The sequence below is a fragment of the Bidens hawaiensis genome, unplaced genomic scaffold, assembly GCF_021521415.1.
Source record: "Bidens hawaiensis isolate Kalapana, Puna unplaced genomic scaffold, B.hawaiensis_p1.1 tig00008407_1, whole genome shotgun sequence".
Classification (NCBI taxonomy): Eukaryota; Viridiplantae; Streptophyta; class Magnoliopsida; order Asterales; family Asteraceae; genus Bidens; species Bidens hawaiensis.
In genome coordinates, this window is record NW_027491597.1 from 1 (window position 1) to 12,224 (window position 12,224).

The 12,224-nt window shown below is 35.2% G+C and overlaps 1 protein-coding gene and 1 pseudogene across 1 annotated transcript; one reads left to right on the forward strand and one right to left on the reverse strand.

Annotated features, from left to right (window-relative positions):
* Positions 1-2,698: 2,698 nt before the first annotated feature.
* LOC143637746 (ruBisCO large subunit-binding protein subunit alpha-like) lies at positions 2,699-6,741 on the forward strand (annotated as a pseudogene).
* Positions 6,742-8,537: 1,796 nt separating this feature from the next.
* On the reverse strand, positions 8,538-9,343 carry LOC143637723 (3-hydroxyacyl-[acyl-carrier-protein] dehydratase FERN, mitochondrial-like). The gene is made up of 3 exons (XM_077105043.1): positions 9,052-9,343; positions 8,828-8,943; positions 8,538-8,710 (listed from the first exon to the last, which is right to left on the reverse strand). The coding sequence occupies exons 1-3, from the start codon at positions 9,301-9,303 to the stop codon at positions 8,611-8,613; spliced, it is 468 nt and encodes a 155-aa protein (XP_076961158.1). The 5' UTR covers positions 9,304-9,343; the 3' UTR covers positions 8,538-8,610.
* Positions 9,344-12,224: the final 2,881 nt, after the last annotated feature.

A 12,224-nucleotide genomic window follows, 5' to 3' on the forward strand; every position in this document is an offset into this window, starting at 1 on the left:
ATGGTGTATGTTATGTAGTGATATATAGGAACCTTGTACTATTTAGCCGGATGATCTTTGTACCATACTATAAATAAGTGAAAGGATCATATTGATACTAGTTGTGTATGACTTGTAATAAAACATTAAAATGATATTCAAGATCATCAACAACTTCATATATACCGCTTGCACGCATAAAACATGCAATATATATGAAGTTATTGATAAAACATACAATATATATGAAGTTATTGATGATCTTTGTTTTCATAAATTAATTACTTGTGCATGAGATTGTTTGGCTTCAGCAAGAGTACTCGAGTTTGAATACAAATTAGTGGATGATTAACTCGAAATACAAGCCAATCTTTGTAAATAAATCTCAATTAAATCGGTTGTGTATATATATACGCACAAGCTAACGTTTACCTTACCATGAACCATAAATGCATTTATACACTTTTATGGAACTTTAGGGCAATGTATTAACACACGTATAAATGTGCACACATATAAATCTCCTTTGGATACGAAATCAACTTAAGCAAATAACTTAAGAAGCAAATAAAAATGTGTATACTTATATCACTACTAAACAAAGAGTATCATTGGCGGCAAGTCCGTCGGTGAAGGTGGATATTGACAAAAACCCATTGGTAGTAAGACGGTCGCAAGAAATATGATCGTGATAATCTCAACTGGAACGTATTATAGATGGATCACCAGCATCTTTTGTAAATTAGCTGAAAAGTGGTCGTTTCAACGGATTACCGATGAAAACAGTAGTGATAAAATACCTAAGTAACGTGTACTGACAATTTTTTTTTAAAAAAAAATTATTGCTATAAAATGCATTCAATAATCCATTGGTAATGATAGTTAATTACAAAATAATAATTTTCGTTCTCGAAAAAAGGAAATATATTATAAAAGTTTAATTATAGTAAAGTTAATACAAGATACATGATGAAAAAAAATCTAGCTAAGTGACGGACGAGTCAAGAAGGGGTTGTCCAAATCCCAATCATGTCTATGGTCAAAGACCGGTTTTCATCTCTCGATGTGTGGGTCTTGTTGGAAAGCTTCATTATGCCTTTACAATCAAGGAGTAATCTTGGATGAAATTGGCGCATCATGGGTGGCATACGCAGTAAAGAAACTGTTTACCTGAGTTATTCCTCAATTCCCCTCCCTATAGCCTCTTCATCTTTGCGTTTTGTGCTATCACTTCTAGTTTTTTTAAGGCAAAAACTACAAACATTAAACAAATGATTAATACTTTGTGATAATATAATACTCCCCCCGTCCCATTTTAATTGTCCTAATTTGATTTTTCAAATCTTTTTTGTTTAACTTTGACCGACGATATTTTTGTTTGTGTTATATAATATTTGATGTAAAATATATGAATGGATTGGGTTTTAAATGTATTTTACATTGATATAATTTTCATCAAGTATTATATAACACAAACAAAAATATTGTCGGTCAAAGTTAAACAAAAAAGACTTGAAAATTCAAATTATGACACTTAAAATGGGACGGAGGGAGTAGTTAACTTTAAGGGGTGCTTGAGTCGGCTTTAACCCAAAAGTCCAAAACAATAACCATAATCATAACCAAAACCAACATGTGGGTTAATGGAAAACCATAACCGATTGGTTATGACAGTTTTGATTAATCGATTTTGAAGCTTATAAAGGGTCGTTAACCGTGTATTCTGTGCTAGCTAAAACGACTCAAAACAATATAATTCTGTATTTTTTGGGGCTAAACGTTTGAGCTCGAAATTCTTTTAACTTGAAATAAATTGTTAAATAACATTAAATAAAATACAAATAATCTATAATATTAAAAAAAACATATAATCAGTTCAGTTCAGTTTTAACAGGTATAGAAACATTGTTAATCATAACCGACCCACCATTATAAGATCTAGAAAATCATTTAACTAACCCACCGTTATTTTATACCGTTCAACAATATCATTTCAGTTTCACTGATTAATCTCACAATGTCGGTAGAGTGACAGTATTCATAATATTGATGAGGATGATGGAAATACTACTGAGCACGTTTTCTATTTTTGAGTTATATATTCCTTATTATAATAAAAGTCCATTTATTTTAAGTTGTGTTTTTGTTAGTTATCATATATCGAACTTGAGTTTATAGATGAATAGTAACCTTTCGTTATGAAATGGCCCATGCTGATCATTTGGTGTACACATCAAGTCTCATTATGTAAATGCTACTATTGTTATGAGGCAATTGCAAGTCTGTTAAGATTGTTACACACTCAGAGTCGGTTAAAGTTGTATAAAAGTTGGAAGTGGATGTAAAATCAAGAACAAGACTTTAACTACTATAATTCTATATAATTTATGTTTGAATTTACTCGGTAGAAAATATATACTATGTATCTTCTGATTTAATTTTATGTGTTGATACAAGTGGATGGTGATACTGTAATAGAGTATATCGTAGCCAGTGACGAAGCCAAGAATATTTCGGCATACATTTCGGTTTTCTACACACTAGGAGAGAACTTTCTAGACCAATACCAATCTTCAAACGTTCCATACGACGTCGTAGTAATAATATTATTATTGAATACTCGTTTTGTCGCTAAACCCCAAAACCCTAATATAAAAGTAGCTAGCAACAACTCTTCTCACAATAACAAACCATTTCCTTATCCACATCCCAGAATCTATCTTTATCTTCTTCTTCAATGGCATCCGCCAATGCAATCTCTACAACTTCAATTCTCTCTTCACACAACAAGGTACCTACTACTACTTTCCACTTCAATTACCCTTGAATTGTGTTATTAATGTATTATGCAGGGGAGTGTGATTGATGGAAACAAGAGGAGTGTTCAGTTTCAGAAAGTGAACAAGGTGAGACACTCCAACAGGCGGTTTGCGGTTCGAGCTGCTGCCAAAGATATCGAATTTGATCAGCGTTCCAGGGCGAAGATGCAGGCCGGAATCGATAAGCTTGCGGATGTTGTTGGACTTACTCTTGGCCCCAGAGGTATATTCTATTCTACTTTTCGGTTATTAGAATAGAATAGCCTCAACTGAATTAACCAATCGGTTTTTATTCAGTTAGATTTTCAATTTTTCGGTTGAAAATATATGATACATGAAATTGAAATGTAGATATGAATAATAACATGGAGGCATATATGTAAAATATGAAATACATGAAATGGAATTGGAGATATAAAACCTAGAAATATATGAAAGTTTGAATGGTTTAGTTCGGTTAATTTTGGTTAACCGAGGGTACAAAAAGTAATCGATAACTGCTTTTTTGTTAATTTGGTTATTCGTTAATTTCAGTTTGCTTCAGTTAACGTTTTGGTATTGCTATTTCATGTTTTGTTGGATTTGTTTGTAGGCCTGTAAATGAACCCAATAACATGAACATGGGCATGTTTGTGTTTGTTTATTTAACTTAAAACGAACACGAATACGGACAAATATTTGTATTCATGTCCATTCGTTTAATAAATGCAGATGTTCATGTTTGCTCGATAAAAATCTAAATGAACAGTTCACTGAACGTTTGGTTCATTTAGAGGCCTATTTGTTTGTATTTAGGGTTCAATCAGGTTATACTATGCAATGTAATGTTCATTAAGTGTATGAATTTAAATTTGTCAGGGAGAAATGTTGTATTGGATGAATATGGTTCTCCAAAGGTGGTTAATGATGGAGTTACAATCGCTAGAGCTATTGAGCTACCTGACCCCATGGAGAATGCTGGTGCTGCTCTTATCAGAGAGGTTTGGGACTTGCACTGTTGCATTATGTTTCTGTTTCTATAACTGTTCGATCGGTTTTCGGTTGCTTGTTCTTAGATTCATTGCTATTAGCAGCTGAAGTTTAAGAACAATTACAATATTTAAAAACAATTATCAAAACTGTAATCAATAGATCAATTTTGTAACATCATTCATGTATTTATCAACTGATTTGTACAGGTGGCAAGCAGAACCAATGACTCAGCTGGTGACGGTACAACCACTGCATCGGTTCTTGCCCGTGAGATTATTAAACTCGGTCTCCTGAGTGTCACTTCAGGTGCTAACCCGGTGTCATTAAAGAAAGGTATTGATAAGACGGTAGCGGCTTTAATTGAGCAGCTTGAGAAAAAGGCCCGGCCCGTTAAAGGTCGCGAAGATATTCAAGGTAACATCATGCTTCATTACTTTACTCCCAACTTTCACCATACATGTTCACATCAACTGATCAAATTCTTGAATTTGTTTTCAGCCATTGCTTCAATCTCTGCGGGTAATGATGACGTCATTGGAAGCATGATTGCTGATGCTATTGACAAAGTTGGACCCGACGGTGTCTTGTCTATCGAGTCATCATCTTCTTTTGAGACAACTGTTGATGTTGAAGAAGGAATGGAGGTTTGTAGATTGTAAATTGTGAATTATAAACTGTAATTTCGTATTAATAATATTTGATGATATTGGTTATCTTTTTGCAGATTGATAGAGGATACATATCTCCACAATTTGTTACCAACCCTGAGAAGCTTCTTGTTGAATTCGAGAATGCTAGGGTTCTTATTACGGATCAAAAGATATCAGCAATAAAGGATATTATTCCTATACTTGAACAAACCACTCAATTAAGAGCGCCTTTGTTTATTATTGCTGAAGATATTACCGGTGAGGCTTTGGCTACACTCGTTGTTAACAAACTTCGCGGTATTATTAACGTCGCTGCCATTAAAGCACCCGGTTTTGGTGAGAGAAGAAAGGCTTTGCTTCAAGATATCGCCATAGTGACAGGTAGACTTTTGAGTTTTGAACCATTTGAATTTATGGCCCATCTGACTCGTTTTACCTGTTTGACTCGTTTTATCTGTTTGACCCTGTTGACTCATTTAAGTCGTTTTACCTATTTGATCCATTTGACTCGTTTTACCTGTTTGACCCTTCTGACCTGTATAACTTGTTTTACTTGTTTTGAGATTTGACTTGTTTTACCTGCTTGACCCGTATGACTCGTTTTGTCTGTTTGACCCATTTGACTCGTTCTACCTGTGTGACCCTTCTGACCTGTTTAACTTGTTTTACATGTTTAACCCTTCTGATCTGTTTTGACTCGTTTTACCTGTTTGACCCATTTGACCCGTGTTACCTGTTTGACCAGGATCCGAGTATCTAGCCGGTGACATGGGCCTGCTAATTCAAAATGCCTCAGTGGATCAGCTCGGGACTGCGAGGAAAATCACAGTTACCAAGGACTCAACAACCATAATTGCTGACGCAGCAACGAAGGACGAGATTCAATCAAGAATAGCCCAGATAAAAAAGGAATTGTTTGAGACTGATTCTGTCTATGATACTGAGAAATTGTCTGAACGAATTGCAAAGTTATCGGGTGGGATTGCGGTGATTAAAGTTGGTGCTGCAACCGAAACCGAATTGGAAGACCGTAAGTTGCGTATTGAAGATGCCAAAAATGCAACTTTTGCTGCTATTGAAGAAGGTATAGTGCCAGGTGGCGGTACTGCATTTGTTCATCTATCGACATTGGTTCCAGCCATTAAAGACACAATTGAGGATGCAGATGAACGGTTAGGTGCTGACATCATTCAAAAGGTAAGTCATGCATCATAACTATGGGTGTACATGAAAACTGGATAACCCAACCAAAATGAAGTAAATAAAAAACGGAATTGAGATACATGAACAAATTAATAAACCGATTGGTTCGCTTATGGTTGTTTTGACAATCGATTTTTATGGTTCGGGTAAGGTCATATTTGTTTATATAACCAAATTAACTGAACCACCATGTCAAAAAAAAGTTTATATAATTTCTTATAACATATTAGTTGTCTTTTTTGTAAGAGAATAAAATTAATAATATTGTATTTGACCCGGGTTTTAAATTTTATTAACTGGAATAATATTTTATGATTTTATCTGAGTTAATTGAACCTTCTTTTTCAATAACCTAAAATTATCCAAAACCAATCAGTTATAAAAATCTAAAAGTATAGAAATCATTATGTTTTCGGTTGTAGCTCATAATTGAACCAAATTGACTCATGCTTGCTAAGTTTGTAAACGAAGCGAACAAGCACGATTGGGGCTTGTTCATGTCCATTCGTTTTACTTTACCGGAACGAACATGAGCATTTAATGAACAGACGTTCTTGTTCATATTTGTTCATTAAGAAAATGGAAGTGTTTGTTTGTGTCCGTTTGTTAACATTATAAACCAACAGCTCACAAACAAAACAAATGAATGGTTCACGAACAAACATATGAACATCAATTTGATTTGAAATTAGTAAACAATTTCAAATAATTTGCATGATCATTTAAACAAGCGTAAACGGATGAACATAAACGAACGTATTTTTGCAGGCATTGGTGGCACCGGCATCTTTAATAGCTCAAAATGCTGGAGTTGAAGGTGAAGTGGTGGTGGAGAAAGTGAAGGAGAGCGAATGGGAGGTTGGTTACAACGCAATGACCGACAAGTATGAGAATTTGGTGGAATCTGGAGTCATTGATCCAGCAAAGGTGACCAGATGTGGTCTGCAAAATGCAGCTTCGGTTGCAGGATGGTTCTAACCACACAGGCTATTGTGGTTGAGAAGCCTAAGCCTAAGGCACCAGTGGCTGCTGCACCACAAGGGCTTACTGTATGATTGAGAAATTTAGAGGCGGTATTGGACCAAATAGGGTCTGTTTTTTGTACCAGTTTGAGATATTATGGCTTGACGGTATTCGTGTTAATTTTTCTTTACTTGTTTTCTTAGATTACAGCTGCTCGCGTCTTATCGCTTGTTTTTATTATCAAGTATAATCGGTATCTTTCAGTATCCCTATAATTAAGTAAGTGAGCTTAATGCTTCTATGTTGATGTGATAATACTTATATAGTTACTTTCTCTTACCCATTGCTCAATGAAACCTTTTGTCTCCGTTTTCAACTTTGATAAGAAACAGTTTGTTCTGGCATTTACGATTCGATAAACCTTTTTCATACACAAAGCACTCATGCTCTCTCGCCTTCAATCTTCTTAAGGCTCACAAAATGTCTTGAAACTTGTCCTATTTACATTGATTTGAGCAATCGGCGATGGTGATCGCTTCTCAACAATAGTATTCGGCAATGGCAGCTTCTCGACAATAATAATTGAAACTAGGTTGAAGTTGGTTGCGATCAATAGACGCTTGAATATTGGCTATTGTCCAATTTGCCCAACATCCCTAACTCTTGGGTTTGAACATTCTTACTGGCAATGTATCTCCTGTTTTAAGGCACTTCAACGATATGCTCATTGGCCCAAATTTTGCTGCATTTTATCTGGCATACTCACTCCCAAGGCAATTTGGTGCATTAACCTTTCCGAATATGCATATAAGACTGATGCCAATGTAGCGACTTCCCTTCTAATGACCTGTTGCATGTTGTAAATTCAGTTGTTCAGGTGTTTCCTCGATGCTGAAGTAAACGCGGTGGTACAACTATCCTTCAACGTCAGGTCGTTAAGTTTGGCACACTCTACCATAGAAAACCTATTGTTGCTGTAGATTGTAGTAAGTGGAAAACAAAGTGTATGCGGGTAAGGAAAAACATTGGAGACAAGTACACAAGGAAGTTTCACACACAAGATGGCACCAAAAGTTGTGTACTTTATGAATAATCAAAGTTATATATGCTACATGGAAACGATATGAATGAGACACGAGCTACCACGAAAGCATAAACGGAAACTACCTACTAATGCCGAAATAAATGTAAAGTAAACTACCCACAATCTAATAAAAAACTAAGTAAACAAAACGAGCCGAAGCTGGGGGACTTGAGCTGCAGTTAGAGATGGGGATGCGGCTGGAGATGCAAGGAGGGCACGAGCCATGGATGGGAGACGGGTTCACTGCTGTGGTGTAAATTGCATCTTTAACTCGCTCTAAACCACAACTTCTCCCATACTTAAGTTGTCACAAGATTGAAGTAGCTTTGGGTTGTGCAAACTCTTGGTGAACATACCTTCTCAGGAATGAAGTGATAAAGAACCTCAAAATGTTTAGTTCGTCCATGGAAAGTAGCGTTCTCTACAAGTTGAATCGTTAGACTGGTCTTGTAATTCACACGTTGGCCCAAATCCCTTCAATAGTTGAAGAAGCTAGGCACCTTTTTGAGCTGTCTGAGGCCCACGGCTGCAGCTCGGTACTCCGCTTCAATTGTTTTTTTTACTGGTGCTTGTTTTTGTTAGCTAATTTACAGAAGTTAACTGTTAAATCTTGACATAAGTAACTAAACAATTATTGTTCATGTAATAATACTTCTATCCCTAAACATTTATGACCTGAAAAATTAAGATCTTAAAACAATTTTTTGTCTTTTACCCTTGTGAGTTCCTCTTCACTACCAAGATTCTTCATTTGCAATGATTTTAAGATATTAATACATTTATAAAACTAAAAGAAGACGTGAGTTTTGTGTCTGGTTGACCGGTTTCAGATCACACAGAAAAATACCCCCCTTGGTCCATCCGTGAGGCGGGACAATCTCACAAATGGTTCAATTCCGCTTCAAAGGCAGCAAAAGGGTAGCCCATAATCAACCCAAGCTCACGATTGTGTCGGACATAATGTTGGTAAAACAGCCATAGCCTCTCCATCAAGAACAAGAACCCCAGTGTTGTTGTAGCACCTGGTTATAAATTTGGCACTAATCAAAGCGACCAAACAAATTACAAATTAAAAGTTAAAACCCGCTTAAATAAATTAAAATTAAAATTTTGATCTTTGAACCAAATTAAACAAAAAGTTTGGATTTTTAACTCACATGTATTTACTTTTTGATCCTCTAATGCTAGTAGCTTCAACTTCACCAGTAATCTCTTCCTCCACATAAACAGGTAATCTAAAGTGCAACGTTTGTGATGCATATACCGCCCCAGGCTACAAAAACCACAGTTTATAACCATTAGTGTAAACAGGTTGCGTTTAAATCTAAAAAAGTTAAAATCTTTGTGGCGTATGCATAAAAGAAAAGATTAAACAACTTACAAAATGAGTAGCAATGATCCTCGGGAAAAAAGAGGCGACGAGCATTCCAGGAACTATTATATCTTTAAATCCACCATTTCTCGCATATTCAGGATCAAGATGTAACGGGTTTGCATCAAGAGTCACCTTTGAAAAGTCAACAAGATCTTGACTTGAAAATATTCTTGTTTGTTTCAATTTGTCTCCGGTTTTGAGTAATGAAGTTGAGTATCTTGACACTGACATATAGTTAAAAAGTGTGCACTTGATCATGATTATTTTACCTTTATTTTAAAACAAACTGCACCTGTAAAAAAGATTAAAATGGTAATTTATCAATTGATAAAAACAGAGTTGTAAATATCGCTAGGCGCTAATCGGGAGGTGATGTAAAGACTAGCGATTAATAGATACTAATCGGATTGGAACTTTATATGTAATTTTTCAAACTTATATATATACAGTATACACAACATTATACGCATTTCCAACCCTCGTTTGATCATCTTTTATCGCTTAAAACTTGAACGGGTCGATGCCGGAGCTTAAAACTCGGGTTAACGGGTTAAAACTGATTTTAGGTCCGTATAGATAAAATTGCATCGGTAAAGTACCGTTAGCGATTAATCCTGATTTTTACAACACTGGTTAAAAATGAAAGCTTGGCAATGAGATTATGAATGTCTCACATCTCTATGAAGCATTTCATCAAACACTTGGTGTGCAACTCACAACCAAGAATGAAACCCATAAACCCATGACCAAATTGAAACACTATAACATATAATAACACATAACAACAAACAATTCTAAATTCTAAACCACATTGCAACACATAGAGCATTTAACACCAAACAGTTAAATTACAAACCCTAACTGCATATTAACAAAACCATAATAAATTTAAGAACCTGAAGAGATGGTAAACTGAGACAGACTCGAGAGAGCTTTCGGCTGACGGCGACGGTGACGGCGGGTGTTGGACGGTTTAATTAATTAATTTATTTAGTAATTTTAAAGCTAAAGTAATATAATAAAGTTGGGTCATATGGGCTTTTAGTAAGTTTTAAATTCGTCAAAATTAAAATTATTATATGGGCTTCTAGCCTTCTAGTAATCAGAGGTTCACAAATTGGGTTTTTCAAATGCTCGGGTTCGGGTATAACCAGGTATTGAAAAATCGGATATTGGTAATACCCGGGTCAGGTTCAGGTTCGGGTATTGTCTCTAAAAACCATACCCTATGCATCGGTTCGGTCGGGTATAGAATCGGGTATTCTAAAACCATGTATTTGAATACCCTATTTTCGGGTATTGAAAAAACCCTATTTTCGGGTTTTCCGGGCATTTTTCGGGTATAATCGGATTTTTAAAAAGTTGCATATTTTAGGGGTATTTTTCGGGTATACATCGGATTTGGAATACATGGTTTCGGGTATTGGAAAATCCCAGTTCCGGGTATGGAACCGGTTCGGGTTTTCGGTATTACCGGGTACAAAACTGGGTCCGGTTCGGGTTTTACTACCGAAATGCATACCCTATCCGTACCCTACGGGGTAGGGTCGGGTATTAAAAAAACCGGTTCCGGATTTTTTTTTTGGGTTCGGTTTTTTTTTCACCTCTACTGGTAAGTTTTAAATTTATATGCATCAAAATCATTAGTTTTTATATTAACATAATAAAATATTATGATTGCAAGTAAATAATAAATAATGGTGTTATGTAATTAATAGTATCCTACCATTTATTTCGAGTTGTTCTTTGGTCAAGGAGAATGGAGTTGGTGTTTTGAAATCTTAAAATGAGGATCCTGGTTTCATCGATGGGTTTTCAAGGGGAAAAAAAGGAAAACTGAATCGAGAATCAAGAATTGACATTTACTAGAATAAGCAGTTGCTTAAAATTAGCATAAAATAGGTAAACATATGTGATTTTTAAAAGTTGCACTAGAATACCTAAAAAATCTCTAGATATAATTTATATAAATTCGGTACCAATACCGATTCTTACTGCAAAGTAACGGTATCGATACCGCTTTTTACCGATACTGAATTTAAGAAAAAAAATACCAATACCCGTACCGTTTACGATCGGTCGGTACGGTATAGGTATTCGGGGAAAAAAGCTCATCCCTAGTATTTACTATTTTTTTATTAGTATTTATTTTTCTTTAAATAAAAGAAAAAGAAGGTAATAAGACGAAGATACCCTTGACTTAACGTTAAAAACTAACGGAGTTAACAATTTAAACGTAATTGGCAAGAAGCGGAAACGCCAATGGTCCAGTTGCAAAAAAAAATTAATAATAAATAAATAAATGGACGAAATTTGCATAATAGACCAAAACCTCGGAGATTATTTTGGCACCATACAGTCTATACTCTTTGATATTTATTTGAACCATTATATCTTAAGCAACCCATCCTTAATTACTTAGCAATATGAATATATATCCACCGATGTGTTGTAACAAAACCATGATGATCCATTATGTTTCATATGCAAGTTGGCAAGCGCTTTGGTTAAACAAAACCATCATGTGTTGTAACATCATTGATTCGTTGCAATTTGTTGTTTATACGTGTGAATATTACACATGTGACCGACAAAAAGTTCTCCACCAACGTTTACCAACACTATTCTTAAAAGAAGCTTGAACACTATTATTTTTCCTTCGCTTTTAAGACTTGACTCTAAAACCTCCTCTTCTAAAACTTAAGTGTTTAAAGGCGTTACTTTTGCAGTTTTACTAATAGGCCACCACGTTCAACACTATAAATCAGGGAGGGCAATGAGTCGGGTCTGGGACAGGTCTAGGTATTCCCAGACCTATACCCGATTATAAAACCCCATCCCAGACCTGTCTGATATTTATCGGGTATCAGGTATACCTGTGGGTTTCAGGTATACCCGTTGGTATATTTTAATAATTGATTATTATACTTTCCTACTTTTAAAACAAATACCTTTCTTTATGTTAATGTATATAAAAATTAATAAATAATATATCTATAATATATATAAATGAAAACATAAAAATCTTATGTGTCGCGATGTGGTCGTTCTCCATTTTTTTGGAGTCATCAGATTTGCTTGATTTTTAAATGGAAGCTTCTCATGCATTTGACTCGAATTCAGGGTATGTGTCTTACCAAACCCAGATATTCATTAAACGGGTTATAACATCTCATTAA

Coding starts and splice junctions, on each gene's coding strand:
- LOC143637723 (XM_077105043.1), bottom strand. CDS start 9,303: ATGATCAAGTGCACACTTTTTAACTATATGTCAGTGTCAAGATACTCA. Junction 8,944..9,051: donor GGATCATTGCTACTCATTTT/GTAAGTTGTTTA, acceptor TGGTTTTTGTAG/CCTGGGGCGGTATATGCATC. Junction 8,711..8,827: donor GGATCAAAAAGTAAATACAT/GTGAGTTAAAAA, acceptor CGCTTTGATTAG/TGCCAAATTTATAACCAGGT.